The sequence below is a fragment of the Lampris incognitus genome, chromosome 11 (assembly GCF_029633865.1).
Source record: "Lampris incognitus isolate fLamInc1 chromosome 11, fLamInc1.hap2, whole genome shotgun sequence".
NCBI classification, from domain to species: Eukaryota; Metazoa; Chordata; class Actinopteri; order Lampriformes; family Lampridae; genus Lampris; species Lampris incognitus.
This window is the reverse complement of record NC_079221.1, coordinates 10,507,371-10,522,101: the sequence shown is the minus strand read 5'-3', so window position 1 is coordinate 10,522,101 and position 14,731 is coordinate 10,507,371. Positions and strand designations below refer to the sequence as shown.

Here is a 14,731-nt window from a genome sequence, read left to right as displayed (position 1 = left end):
GTAGTAGTAATATACAGTATTTCATATCAATTCATCCATCCATCCATTATCCAAACCGCTTATCCTGCTCTCAGGGTCGCGGGACGCGGGAGCCTATCCCAACATTCATTGGGCGGAAGGCTACATAACATCCGGTTGTAAATTCTGTCACGGAGGACTGCAAAAAGTTAAAATATTTTTACTTAGGATGGCTGTGCCATTGCTGTCGTTGGTATAATTTGCTGGTGTCCTCTGATTTTACCGTCCCACTCTCATTCGCATTAATGACTCTCTTTTTGCCGTCTACTGTTTACCGGATTCCATGTGAATGCAGCATTGGTACTGATTTCCTCTGAATATTATGAAGCCCTTCCAAGCTTTACTTACATGACTTCATCCTAACCTGCTGCCCTGTGCTTGCTCAGCTCTTTAACAGTAGAGCGAGGCCGCAAGGTCAAAACGGTAATTGTCTTTGCTTGAAGCCTTCGTCCATAGGATCAAACTAGCTTGACTGACTGTTTTGCGTGCGTGCGTGTGTGTGTGTGTGTGTGTGTGTGTGTGTGTGTGTGTGTGTGTGTGTGTGTGTGTGTGTGTGTGTGTGTGTGTATAGAAGCCCTCATGCCTATGAGATTTAGCTTTTCATTTCTCAGGTGGGTTCTCAGGTGAGTGTCCTTACTCGTCTCATATTTGAGACCAGCATCTGTGAGCTGAAGGTGATCGGGAAGGGTCTCAATTTTCCATCCATCCACCCATTATCCAAACTGCTTATCCTGCTCTCAGGGTCGCGGGGATGCTGGAGCCTATCCCAGCAGTCATTGAGCGGCAGGCAGGGAGACACCCTGGACAGGCCTTGTTTTGTTTTTTTTAAGAAATACCATTCTGAATTGATATGTAATAGGATGCAGGAAATCTCAGGATAAGATACAACGGATGGTACATACATGATGATAGAAGAGATGCTTCCACAATCATCAAGAGTTCGTTTAGATAATTAAGCAATGACGTTTGACTTCCCTCAGTAAATCGTCTGACAGAAATCATCCAGATCTATGGATCCTTATAATTTGTTGTGTTACGTAGTAGTTTTTCATAGTCGTCGTTTTGTTTTATTTGATTTCAGGATATCCTGATAAACTGCCGAAGGGCAGCAACCTCCATATCCATCTCTCCACTGGTGCCCTACTACCTGGCCGTGGGCTGCTCGGACAGCTCGGTGCGCATCTACGACAGGCGTATGCTGGGCACCAGAGCCACAGGTACAGAGTCCCAAACCATCAAGTCCGTCTGTTGTCTGTGTGCTGACATGTAGCGGGGATGAGATTATCTGAATCAGAATCTGTTTTGTTGCTGAGTGAGTTTTCACATTACCAGGAATTTGACTCAGTGTATTGCTCACTATAACCTTTAAATGTGACGAATAAGAAAAGAAAGTTGGAGGTAAAGGCAATATGAGAAAAAAACCTAAACACAGCTCATACGTGAGTAAAAATTAATATAGATTTATATAACGGAGTTAATATGAATATCCAAATTTTGGATCTCTTGAGTGTGCAAAAATATTATGCAAGAAATTGCCTTTTGCAAATAAATAAAGAATATCCTTGTACACAGTAGTATCAACTATTGCAGTGAATGAAATTACAATATTTTTTCCTTTTTTTTCCAGTTATGATTTTTATTATTTCCTTTACACACATCCAAAAAGGCGATCCGATGTGTTTTACAGACAAGTATTCACAAAAGAAAAAAGAAAAAAAACAATAAGAGCAGGTACAAATAGTATAAAGATAAATTGTAAAATCTACATTAAAGTTAAAAATTAAAATTACACCAAAAGAAACAATAATAATTATATACATAGATGTACACTTGTACAGTATATATGTACTGTTTATACATATATACACATACACATACTCTCTAAACACACACACATGCACACACGTAGACTTATAAAACTAGCTAAGTGAATACTTGTTTTCTTGCATCCCGTGGGTCCCTCCCGGCCAGTTGAACATGGTGCACTGAAGGCTTGATTTTAAATTATGTACATATCAGACTTCTTATTTTACGTTACTCTGATCTGTGTTAGAAATGGTTCCCAGATTTCTGTATATGTGTCCCACTTCCCGTTTATTTTGTAAATCAGTCGTTCATAAGAGGCCGTTTCTGATAGGGCTGTGAACCATTCAGAGTAGGTAGGGATCCCCCCCCCCCCCCCCCCCGTCCAGTGCCTCTTAGCTGTGGTGAGAGCACACTTTAACCACTGGGCTGCCTTCCCACCTATTCTCTCATTTCCTTTTAGGCTATTATTCAGGAGGCATAGAGCAGGGGCAAGAGCAACACCAATACCCAGGCTGTCACCAATCCTCTCCATGACCCTCTGCTAGTAGGTGGCTAGGCTAGGACAATTGAGGAACATATGGACAATATCACCTTGTTCAGTTTGGCATTGCCAGCAGAGGTTTGAATTACTCAGTCCTGCCCTATTCATTTCCACAGGTGTCCAGTAGTCTGTTGAGTATTTTGAATTGAATAAGTTTAGATCTGGCATCTCTCATTGGATTTAGCATCTCCTTCACTAGTTTGTTCCACCAATCATCTTCATATGTTACTCTTAAATCCCTTCCCCACACAGCTTTTAGCCCTAAGGTAATGCCATTAAATCCATCAAAGAGGTAGTTGTAGATTTGACCTGCCAGGTGTGGAAGACCACTAATTAATTTCAGTTTGGGTAGGTAGTCTGGTGCCTGTTGGGTGTACCTTAGACAGTCTCTAAGCTGGAGAAATCTCCATAAGTCTTTTCCCTGCAGATTGTAGAGTTCTGTCAATTCTTCAAACATTCTTTTAGTATTGTGGTGGAGACATTCAATGTGGTTGACCCCCTTAGTGTGCCACTCTCTCCAGAAGAACACCTTCCCTCCTATTTTCAATGTTGAATTATTCTATATTGAAGCTGAGCCTGTCAGGAAGGGGGATGATCCTGCTTTCTTGTATATATGATGCCAGATATTCCTAGTGTGAGAGGTTATTGGGTTCTGGATTTCAGCTTTTGGACATTGGCTCAAATAGTCTGCTGCCATTAATGGGGCATTCAGTTCTTCTTCTAAATCTACCCACAAAAGCCTGTCATTTCTACTTGAGAGAAGGGAGACTATCTGAGTCCCCAAAAATGATTCCTGGTAAATCAGAGAAGGTTGCATCAGTTCATCTGGCTACAATGTTTATTGACAGATACATTTAATCACTCAACTAAGGGACATTTCAGTCTAAACTAAAGCAGGAAACACCTTGAACAAGCGTACCAGAACGCCGGACCAGGACTGCCCAACACAGACACTCTACAACAGCAAGGCGGTATGAAGTGCCCTGTATGTGAGTTTATTTATGGCAGTAAGTGGGAGCTGAATCGCCACCTGATGAACAAACACAACCTGAAACTGATGGAGGGAAATCATGCCTGGGAGGTGGTGGAGACAGAAGAGGAACATTTGGTGTCTATGGAAGATGAGGAGCAACCAGCAGAGGCAGCTGTAGCAGCCCTGCAGACACCAACAATGGGGCGGTGAATATTCTCCAGCAGGTTATCGAGCTCAGTTCAGAGAGCAAAGACGCTATCACATCCGTAGTCACCATGGCTCCTGGCATTGTGACCGTGGTGGAGCAGGTGGCTAATGAGAAGGATCCTGGCAGCAGCAGTGACCAGCTGATGGTGGTCAAGGGCGAGGAGGGTAACACCACCACTCAGCTGATGGCTGTGGCTGAGGAGACCGAGTTTAGACTGAAGATGTCACTTAGTTGAGTGATGAAACATATCTGTCAATAAACGTTGTATCCAGGTGAACTGATTCAACCTTCTTTGATTTTCTTACCTGGCTTATTGAGCATGCATCAAGACAGATTCCTGGTACAGTGTCATATTAGGAAGACTCAACCCCCCCCCCCCCCCACACACACACACACATTCTGTTTTAGCCTGTAGTCTTGTTAACTTCATCCTAGCCCTTTGGCGGCACGGTGACCCAGTGGTTAGCGCTGTTGCCTCACATTGTCTCTAATTTCTTTCTCTACCTTGATTTTAACCTTTTTTGAAAATAGTGTAGATACCCCGTTTTTTTTGTTTTTTTGGTTAAAAGTGTTGTGGTAGGCTCAGCCAATCCATCCGTCATGAATTCTAATGCAATCTAAGAGATGTTTCCTGAAGCATCACCACATCTGAGTTCCTTTGTTTCAGGTAGCTTAGCACCTTTTGCCTTTTCGCATATGAGCCCAAACATTTACATTCCAAGAAGATTTATTTATTTATTTATTTATTTCCCCCCCCTTTTCCCCTCAATTGTACCCGGCTAATTACCCCACTCTTCTGAGCCGTCCCGATCTCTGCTCCACCCCCTCTGCCGATCCGGGGAGGGCTGCAGACTACCACATGCCTCCTCTGATACATGTGGAGTCACCAGCTGCTTCTTTTCACCTGACGGTGAGGGGTTTCGCCAGGGGGACGTAGCGCGAGGGAGGATCACGCTATTCCCCCCAGTTCTCCCTCCCCCCCAAACAGGCGCCCCGACCGACCAGAGGAGGGGCTAGTGCAGCAAACTGGACACATACCCACATCCGGCTTCCCACCTGCAGACACGGCTAATCGTGTCTGTAGGGACGCCCGCCAAGAAGAAATCTTAATTACACTAGTTCCCATGACTACCTAGTTGTCCTTGTTTCATGGAGTAGCATAGGCTACAAGGTGTGATACAATACTGTCTGTGTTAACTCAGGTCTATTCAGCTTCCTCAGCCAGATGGTGGTTATCAACACACATCTTTGCTGCTGCTGCTGCTGCGTCCTCAGAACGATGCCCCACTGTAACCCAGAACACTGTCGGATATTGCAATAAATACTGCAGTCCCCGTTTCATGCGTATGTGTTTGACCTCCATGAATTTGTTTGTCTTGTTCTGTACATCCTTAGTAAAATCTGGGAAGAAGTCCACTTTGGCACCTTTCCACTGAGATGTGCCGAGCTCCTTGGCTCTGAGTTGTACTTTTTCCTCTGTTGGTAAACTAGAAATCTCACCAGTATGTGACGGGGGCTGGTGATGTGTCGGTCCTGTGGGTTACGTTTTGATGCTGTGGGTGTCCGATGCGCCCTCTTGATGATCCATGTTGTCCACGTTTTCTGAAGTATCCTTAAAGAGACACCTCAGCAAGTCTTTCACACAGTCCATTACTATGTGCCCATTTTCTGTGCCCTGTGGTACTCCTTTAATCTGAACGTTGTTTCTTCTACTGTAGTTTAACTGATATTTGAGACGAGTTTTGAGCTGTGCAATTTTGCTACACTCTGCGCTAGATTGACCAGGCACATATTCTCGTCTTCCAGCTGTGAGGTTCTTCCCTTGGCCTTGCTGGTTCTGGAGCCCAGTTTAGCCACGTCTGATTTCATGGAGTCTAGATTATCTTTGATCGCTGTCACGTCATCTCCCATTTTCTTTATTTCCTGTTGCAGATCTTGATTCATGTTGTGAATTTCGTTCAGTATCTCAGAACTGTCTCTCTCCATCCTGCTCGCTGTATCTTTGCTGCTAGCGTCGTTGTTGGTTACTTTGCTAGCTCGAGGCTGTGTCGAAAGCACTCGGTTGATTTTCGGAGCAGGAATGTTTCTCGTTCATGAGTTTTTAGTTTTGCTCATGAGTTCTAGCTCTCAGAAAGCTTTGTGACTATAAAAAAACAAGTTTGGCGAATATTATTTAGCAAATACCGTTGAAGCGTCTCTGCCTCTTCAGCAAGCAACCGCTCCTCACCACATTCTCACCAGAAGCCAAAATATTACAATATTTTCAAATAAATATACGGTCTTAACATTATGTACACAGCTGACTTATGGGGTTTGTTTTTTTTTTGCTACTTTTATTTATCCCCATGGGGCAATTCTTTCTTTGCATTTAACCCATCCTAGCTGTGTAGCTAGGAACAACGGGCAGCTGACGTGCAGCGCCTGGGGACCAACTCCGGTTGGTCTTGCCATGCCTCGGTCAGGGGCACAGACAGGAGTATTAACCCTACCATGCATGTCTTTTTGATGGTGGGGGTGAAACCGAAGCACCTGGAGAAAACCCACCGCAGACACGGGGAGAACATGCAACTCTAGAATTTCCCATCAGTAGATTGATTATACCATGTTCCTCATGAATGCTTCCTTTAATTACAGATGAAAAACTCAAGAAGCTTGGAAAACTATGTGAATGATGTCAACATGGCTGAACTGTTTGTGTTCTTCTACCCCTAAATCCTCAGGTAACTACATGGGCCGTGGGACAACGGGCATGTGCGTGAGGTTCGTTCCTGCTCACCTGTCCAACAAGTCTTGCCGAGTGACGTCTCTGTGCTACAGCGCGGACGGCCAGGAGGTGCTGGTCAGCTACTCGTCCGACTACATCTACCTGTTTGACCCTAAAGATGATCAGGCACGAGAGCTGAAAGGCCCGTCGGAAGAGAGGAGGGAGGAGGTGAGCCAGCATGCTGACTAAGATGTTTTGACCAACGTTTCCATGAGTCTAGAGGCGGGTGTTGTCAGGGCTTCATCTTTGTCACAATTTAAAGTCTTTATGATACACAGTTGTCAGTTAAATGAGATGTGTGACTGGTGTTTGCCTGCTGAATCATTATCAGAGTGATTATTAAATCCCATAGCATGAGAAGTTGTTTCAAATCTCCCTATGAACACATCCCTCGCTTTGCCATTGAGACGGTGGAGGCTGTTGTGAGTTTTGTTACTGCCAACTGTTGTAGGTTTCACGGCCAACATCTGTGGCGTATGTCTTTTAGTTAGGGCTGTAATGAAAGCCACATTTTGACCGCATGGGTTTCAGCTCATTCGGCTGTTTTACAAAGGGTCTCAAACGTTTCATCTTTACACTCTACGTACAGCCTTTAGCGTCAAGTTGAGGCTGAAGTTTGCCAGAATGGCACTGTATGTTTGCACCATCCGCCTGTGTTTTTCTCAGAGCAGCTGAGTCGATTCTCTGTTGCCCGTGATGACACACTCTGCAGGCTTGTTTTGGCTGGCTAAGTGCTCCTCAGGCATCTTGACCAAATCTGTGCTGGTTGATGCATTGCAGTGAGGGGAGTGAATAACCTTGGAAAGTCGGGACAGGATGTGGACGGAGAGGAGAGAGAGAGAGAAGGAAGAACATAATGCAATATATGATATGAAAGATGAAGAGGAGGCAGAAGCAGCAGTGAGCAAGATAGTGAGAGTAAGAGCAATATATTGTCCATCAGGAGTTGGATCCCTGATCAGAAACAGTTTAAAGTTATAACCCTCAAAATCACCATTTTGTTTTATTTACTGACACCTGTAGTGACACAAGGTAAAGGTGTTTTTGTTTGACCAATCTTAATGCCAGAGGTCCGTGCAGAACGAATGAGAGTCCGCGGTGCTGTTGTGTCCGCACCGTCCCCACCGTCACACAACAAAACTCGGCTGAACCTGAGTTTTACTTACTGATGCTGTTCCGTCTGGTGGTGAAGGTCTTCTTCCATCTTGTTAGGTCATATGTGTTTGTCGGACACAACGACTTCACTTCCTCTTCAAACTCAAGACTTCCTGCCTTCTTCTTCTTCTTCTACGTTTGGCAGTAGGGTTAGGTTTGGCTTCCCCTAACCCTGTAGTGAAGATGTTGATCTCCATCCCCTGCAGGTTAATTATACAGTGGTAAAGTGTTGTTCATGATCTGGGTTTTTTTTTTTTTTTTTTTTTTGCATCTGCTATTGTGTTAACAGACAGCATCAAAAAGGGCATTTTCTTGCATATAAATCTTCAGGGTTGTAACTTCAGTGTCCACAGGAAGTAATTTAGAGATAGAGGGAAGTGCCATGCCCTACGTTACAGCAAACATTTGTGATGTTTTGATTTGGAAAAGTTTACACAATCTAGTTAGTCACAGACCTTCCTTCCTTCCTTAAATGACGTCGACTTCAGAGTAAGTTACAGCGGGGGCTGTGCAGTACAATCGACTACGTAGAATCACCACATGGGGCAATAAGTTTCTGTACATTTCCTTGTCTTGGATTGTAAATGAGAGGACGGAGCCCATACTGCCATGCTACACACATTGCAGTGTTGACGTATTGACTGATAGTGGGTCAGCCTGTGTGAGTGTGTGTTGGTGGGTGTGGGTCAGCCTGTGTGAGTGTGTGTTGGTGGGTGTGGGTCAGCCTGCGCCGGATCATGCTGCCAGTGTTTGAACTGCTCCGTGGTGTGTTCAGCTGTGTTGAGATTCAAACCGCCGCACACATTCCATTCCAAATACAGTGACCAACGCAGGCAATGTTCCGCCACGCACAAAAATAGCCCCGGGCCGGAGTCACGGAGCCCTGCCAAGGAGAGTCTCATTACCCAGCTATCTTTACTCTATCTTGACCCCGCATCGGTCTCTGCCCACCCCCTTTTCCCAACACCTGTAAACCCACTTATCCTCGCCTTTTCTGTCTCACTCTCCGCAACGCTTTTCCTCCTCTCTGTCCCCATTTTATTCCCTCATCGCTCAGCCCCTCATTTCCCCTTTCAGCACCTCTCACCCATAAACCAGACCCTCAGTGCTGGTATGGTCTCCCACTCCCTTCCCAGACCTCCACACCATAAACCCCTGCATCACCTGGCTGCCAGCCTGCTGTCCCATGGAGGGAGGTGCGGGTGAAGAGCGAAGGCAGCCTCAGCGGTGCAGTTAGATGAAGGGAGAAGGTGATGGTTGGGGGGTGGCGGGGTGGGGGGGGGGTGGTGAAAGAGGACACTGGCAGAGAGAGGAAATGTTTTGCTTTGGTAGTGAGGCTATTTTTGGACCCTGCTTGACTGACGGACTGATAATCTTAGCGTGTGTGTGTGTGTGTGTGTGTTTGGCTCCACAGCTCAGGCAGCCCCCTGTGAAACGTCTCCGTCTCCGAGGCGACTGGTCTGACACGGGGCCTCGGGCTCGTCCTGAGAGCGAGAGAGAGAGAGATGGTGAGAGGACGATGACTTGTTGTCACAACTAGACTCCTGTGTACACACACACACACTTCACAATGCAGCGTTGCTTTGTTGGTTTAAAGAAATTGCAATGTCCCTTCACCTTGTATGCACACAATCCACATAGCATCACCTGTCACTGGCCTCCCTCATCCAGACTGAGACACTGAAATGACGTAGGAGTTGTTCCATTTTTCCATATTTATGCATTCAGCCATCTTGGTAGAGTTGTACCCGCTTGTTTAAAGAAGCAGGAAAAAAGCTTTTAGTTGACTCATATTCTGAACACATGAAGAAAAACATACAGACATGTGTTAATGTACTTGCTGCTGCACTAGTAATTTGATTTTCAAACTGTGAACTCGGCATTCTCCCAGGAGAGCAGAGCCCCAACGTGTCTCTGATGCAGAGGATGTCGGACATGTTGTCCCGCTGGTTCGAGGAGGCCAGCGAGGCTCAGAGCAGCAGAGGATCCCGGCTACAGACGCGGCCCAGAGGTGACGCCTCCTGCTTTCTATCTTGAACTAAATCTAATTAATCGTAAAACTGCAACCCTGAGGATTTCCATTCACACAAATATGGTTTTTGATGCTTTCTATCACTGGCATATGAAAAGACAGTAGGTAATCCACAAATATCCAAACCATGAAGGCTGCTGTGGAGGCTCATTTGTATGGTTACTGTTGTTTTCAGTATCGGTTTTAATATATCAATAATTTTGTCTATAAAATATCAAATATAAAGACAAATGGTGAGCACAAGTTCCCAGAGCTCAAAGGGATGTCTTAAATCCAAGAAATCCCTAGAGTATCCATTTTAGAATAATATGAACTCGCAGCAAGAAGTTCCTGGGTTCGAGCCCTAGGATTAGTCCAACCTTGGGGGTCGTCCCGGGTCGTCCTCTGTGTGGAGTTTGCATGTTCTCCCCGTGTCTGTGGGGGTTTCCACCAGGAGCTCTGGTTTCCACCCACAGTCCAAAGACATGTAGGTCAGGTGAATCGGCCATACTAAATTGTTCCTAGGTGTGAATGTGTGTGTGTGTGTGTGTGTGTCGGCTCTGTGATGGACTGGCGGCCTGTCCAGGGTGTCTCCCCGCCTGCCACCCAATGACTGCTGGGATAGGCTGCAGCATCTCCATGATCCTCAGTAGGATCAGCGGTTTGGATAATGGATGGATGGACGAACTGGAGAAAGACAAACAAGACGTAGTATTTGTGAAGCTGTAACCAGCAAATAATTGACAAAAAAACCATTGAGTTCCAAACTAATTGATTAATTTTCTCTTGATAGAAACTTGACTAATCGACTGATTGTTTTCAGCACTAATTGTAATTATCCTTTTTGTTTTTCCTGTCTCCAGGAACAACTCTCCGTCCTGAGGGGCCAGCCGCCCCCCCAGAAGCCCCCGCCCCGGAGTCCAGTGTTCCCGAACGGCCCATGGAGACAGACGCTGAGGCACCCGCCGGTCCCGCCACCTCCGCCCCAATGCCCCAATCCCTCTCCTCCTCTTCCTCAGGGTCATCATCGACGGTCACGGTGCCGCCTCCCTCCAGCTCCTCGTCAGTGGAGAGCTCGGCGCCATCGTCCTCACCACCCATCTCCTCCCCAGATTCGGAGCAGAGGAGTCAGCCTGACACAGCCTCCACGTCTACACCCACAGCTACGCCCACCTCAGACGCCGCACTGTCAGGTAGGAGGCTTTGTCTTGTGCGCGTGCAAGTCAAGTCAAGTCAATTTTATTTGTCCAGCCCAATGTCACAAATTTGCCTCAAGGGGCTTTACAGCAACACAACATCCTGTCCTTAGACCCTCGAATCAGATAAGGAACAACTCCCTAAAAAGAAACCCTTTAACAGGGAGAAAAAATAGGAAGGAACCTCAGGGAGAGCAACAGAGGAGGGATCTCTCTCCCAAGACGGACAACGTGCAATGGATGTTGTGTTTACACAATTCACACAATACAACATTGAAAGAGGATAACAGAATTATAATGGAATGCACACACAAACACACACACACACACACACACACACACACACACACACACACACACACACACACACACACACACACAAACACACACACACACACATTGGTGACTTAAGTGTTAGTTTGAAGAGGTGTTTTCATGTTCACACAAACTCACATATCGCTGTTCCAGAAAGTTCCATTACTGGGTCCACAGTCTTCTTTTTCTGTTTCATTTTAGGTTAAGCAAGACCCCTTTGTGATTTGATGTGTGTGTGTGTGTGTGTATGTGTGCGTGTGTGTGCGTGCGTGTGTGTGTGTTTTGGAGCCACTCCACCCAAGCAGCAGCCTCAACATCATTCTGTTCTCCCTCAGCGTCCTTTTCCCTCTGACTCGCTCTATCTCTGACCATCCCTGACCTTCCTCTCTCTGTTCATCCCCAATCCTTGCCCTGGTCATTCCGCTCCTCCTCCTCATTTACTCTCCTTCTCTCCCTCTGCCTCTCTGTTAGAGTACAGTTCTCACCGGCTGCCGGTCAGTTTAGTATGTAGGCGCTTGCAGAGGTTACTGCTGCTGGCCGACCCGCCGGGACAGGGCGAGCGAACGGCCCCTGACAGACGGTCACAGAGAGCCCCTGCCGCTGAGACGCCCCCCCGCACAGGTTACCCTCCCACTCCCCACCCCATCCACCCCACCGCTGGTGCATCCCTCTCACACTCTGTGGCTCACCTGATCTCCCCCACACTGCCACCCAACTCTTCCCCCTCCTCTCTTAGGCCTGGCAGCCAGGGGTCAAATCAGAAGTCAGTATCCTCCCACAATTGACCGTTTGCAAAATAGCAATTGACGCAGAGTTCAAGTTTATGGTAACTACAGAAGACAGTTTCGACACAAACAGCACAAATCTTATCGTATGCAGGAGTCATGAGAAGTACTTCGCCAAAGGTAGATAAATCAAAAAATAAAAAGCATCGAGGAATAACATGTCTTATAGTATGTAGGGCGGCACGGTGGCGCAGTGGTTAGTGTGGTTGCCTCACAGCAAGAGGGTCCTGGGTTTGAACCCCAGGGTTGTCAAACATTGGGGGTCGTCGTCTGTGTGGAATTTGTATGTTCTCCCCGTGTCTGCGTGGGTTTTCTCCGGGTGCTCCAGTTTCCTCCCACAGTCCAAAGACATGTAGGTCAGCTGAATCGGCCGTACTAAATTGTCCCTAGGTGTGAATGTGTCGGCCCTGTGATGGCCTGGCGGCCTGTCCAGGGTGTCTCCCCGCCCGCCGCCCAATGACTGCTGGGATAGGCTCCAGCATCCCCGTGACCCCAATTGGGATAAACAGCTTGGCTAATGGAATGGAGTGGGGAATGGAAAAGAAAAAGCATAGGTGAATAACATGTCTTATAGTATGTAGGGGTCGTGAAAAAGGCTTTTCCAAAATGAACAATTCATGAAATGAATCCACCAATTGGCTCTACTGCTTTCAGCACATGACAGCCCAAGAATGTTAGAATAGTGAAAAGACATCAAAATGCTGTCTGTCATTCAAACCTGCTGTTACAATGTTACAGTGTTACCGTTTCATTTAGCAGACGCCTTTATCCAAAGCGACGTGCATCTGAGAGTTAATACAACACAAGCAAGGACCTAGTCAGCAAGGAACAACGCAAGTAAGTGCCAAAAAAACCAGGTTCAGGGGCGTCCGGGTAGCGTAGCAGTCTGTTCTGTTGCATACCAACACAGGGATCGCCAGTTCAAACCCCCATGTTACCTCCGGCTTGATCGGGCATCCCTACAGACACAGTTGGCCGTGTCTGCGGGTGGGAGGCCGGATGTGGGTATGTGTGCTGGTCGCTGCACTAGCACCCCCTCTGGTCGGTCGGGGCGCCTGTTCAGGGGGGAGGGGGAACTGGGGAGAATTGTGCGATCCTCCAACGCGCTACGTCCCCCTGGCGAAACTCCTCACTGTCAGGTGAAAAGAAGCAGCTGGCAACTCCACATGTATCAGAGGAGGCATGTGGTAGTCTGCAGCCCTCCCCGGATTGGCAGAGGGGGGTGGAGCAGCAACCGGGACGGCTTGAGAGAGTGGGATAATTGGCCGGCTACAATTGGGGAGAAAAGGGGGGGGGATTCCCTCCCCCCAAAAAAAAACGGTTCAAGTCCTGACTTAGCTCGCTGCCACCGCAACCCGACCCTGGAGAAGCGGCTGATGATGAGATGAGATGAGGTTCAAGTCCGATAGAACATAAGTGTCAACAGGCAGTGCACAAAGGCAATACATAGGGTGCATAGAAGCTACCGGAAGGCAAGCATTTCTTTAATCGTTAACCTAAACCCAAATCTGACCTTCGTAAGTGCCGTCTATCAAATAAAAACGTCACACTTTATAAAGAGACTATCAACAGGCAGTAACATCTGCACAAAGGTGAGGTTGCACGTGAGCTTCTTGTATTTCCAGTGTCGACATGACACCGGATTTTAAACTAACCCATAATAGTAGTGGAGTTCATCTTGGAAAGTTTCTCAGACGTGGCAACAGTAACCAAGGGAGGTGGGACTGGGAGAAATTTTGCAAATGGTCAATCGATCTACCTCCCCCTCCCCTCCCCCTGTTCCATCTTAGACCCCAGATATTCCCCCCCCCCCCCGCTGCTTGTGGTCCTCCCCCAGCCATCAGCTCCCCTGTTTGGAGTGGCACCAGCCAGCAACATGGAGCACTGCTTTGACTTCCCAATGGCTTGTGTGGTCATCAACCATCTTTTCTTTTCTTTTTTTTTTATAATAATACCGTAGGTGCACGTTCAACAGGTTTCTTTTAACAAGAATTTTATTTCATTCACAAAACTAGCTAACCAGATAATACGGCAGTAACAGTGACCGTAACCTCTTCATGATCTAGACAGATCCACATTGGTTGGAAAACACACTGATGTGCGGATCCTTCAACAGGTCTGCGTTTAAATTCAGCCTGTGATGCATCCAAGACTAACGAAAGCCTTACGTGAAAACCAGGTCTCTCATTTGTCCACTTGAGCAACCGCAGAAATCACTTACAGGAGAATTTGGATGGGTTTAATCTCAGTACAGACTGTTTAGGTTGGGTATCGGCAAACATCTGTCGGGTACTGATGTGTTTAAAACAAACAGCATGGAAGACTTTAAGGTGGATTTCATATAATCAATTATAATATAGATATCATTAATATTTCATATCAGAGCAATTCTTGCTAGTTGCCTTCTGGCTTGTTTGATTTCTCCTTTTTCCCTTTTGGTTAAGTTCATTTATTTCCCTGCAAATCTAGTGCATAATTTATGATGTTGGAGCAACAGATATAGCTAACATAAAATACAAGAATACCAGGCAGATAATATATTTCATCCCAGTAGCTTGTTGGCAAATATTCTTACAATGTGGAGGGAATCAAATTTGGAAATGTGGAAATGTGACTGAGTGAAAAACAAAGCAGATGACTGGAGCTTCAACCTCACAGTGGCATTTTTGCAAGTAATGACAACGTCATCTCAGTAAATGTGATGGGATGTGTTGATGATAAAATACAATGCAGGCAATCAGGATTCATCACATTAGGCTCTGATTCTATCAGAGTTATATGTGAATTGTATTTTCTATTGTGCTTTATTTGACTAAAGTTTCCCACTGCCGGGTGTCTGGGTGGCATGCCGGTCTATTCCGTTGCCTGCCAGCATGGGGATCGGCGGTTCGAATCCCCGTGTTACCTCCGGCTTGGTCGGGTGTCCCTACAGACACAATTGGCCGTGTCTGCAGGTGGG

At 46.5% G+C, this 14,731-nt stretch overlaps 1 protein-coding gene across 2 annotated transcripts in view; it reads left to right on the top strand.

Annotated features, from left to right (window-relative positions):
- The window catches only part of dcaf6 (ddb1 and cul4 associated factor 6), a 41,551-nt gene that overhangs the window by 16,395 nt on the left and 10,425 nt on the right, over positions 1–14,731 (top strand). The window contains exons 6-11 of one of the 2 annotated variants that reach the window (XM_056289344.1): positions 1,100–1,235; positions 6,267–6,478; positions 8,880–8,973; positions 9,357–9,476; positions 10,340–10,669; positions 11,459–11,608. In XM_056289344.1, coding sequence (XP_056145319.1) covers positions 1,100–1,235; positions 6,267–6,478; positions 8,880–8,973; positions 9,357–9,476; positions 10,340–10,669; positions 11,459–11,608 — 1,042 coding nt within the window. The remainder of the gene's footprint in view (positions 1–1,099; positions 1,236–6,266; positions 6,479–8,879; positions 8,974–9,356; positions 9,477–10,339; positions 10,670–11,458; positions 11,609–14,731) is intronic. The other variant, XM_056289345.1, reaches the window with a different exon arrangement.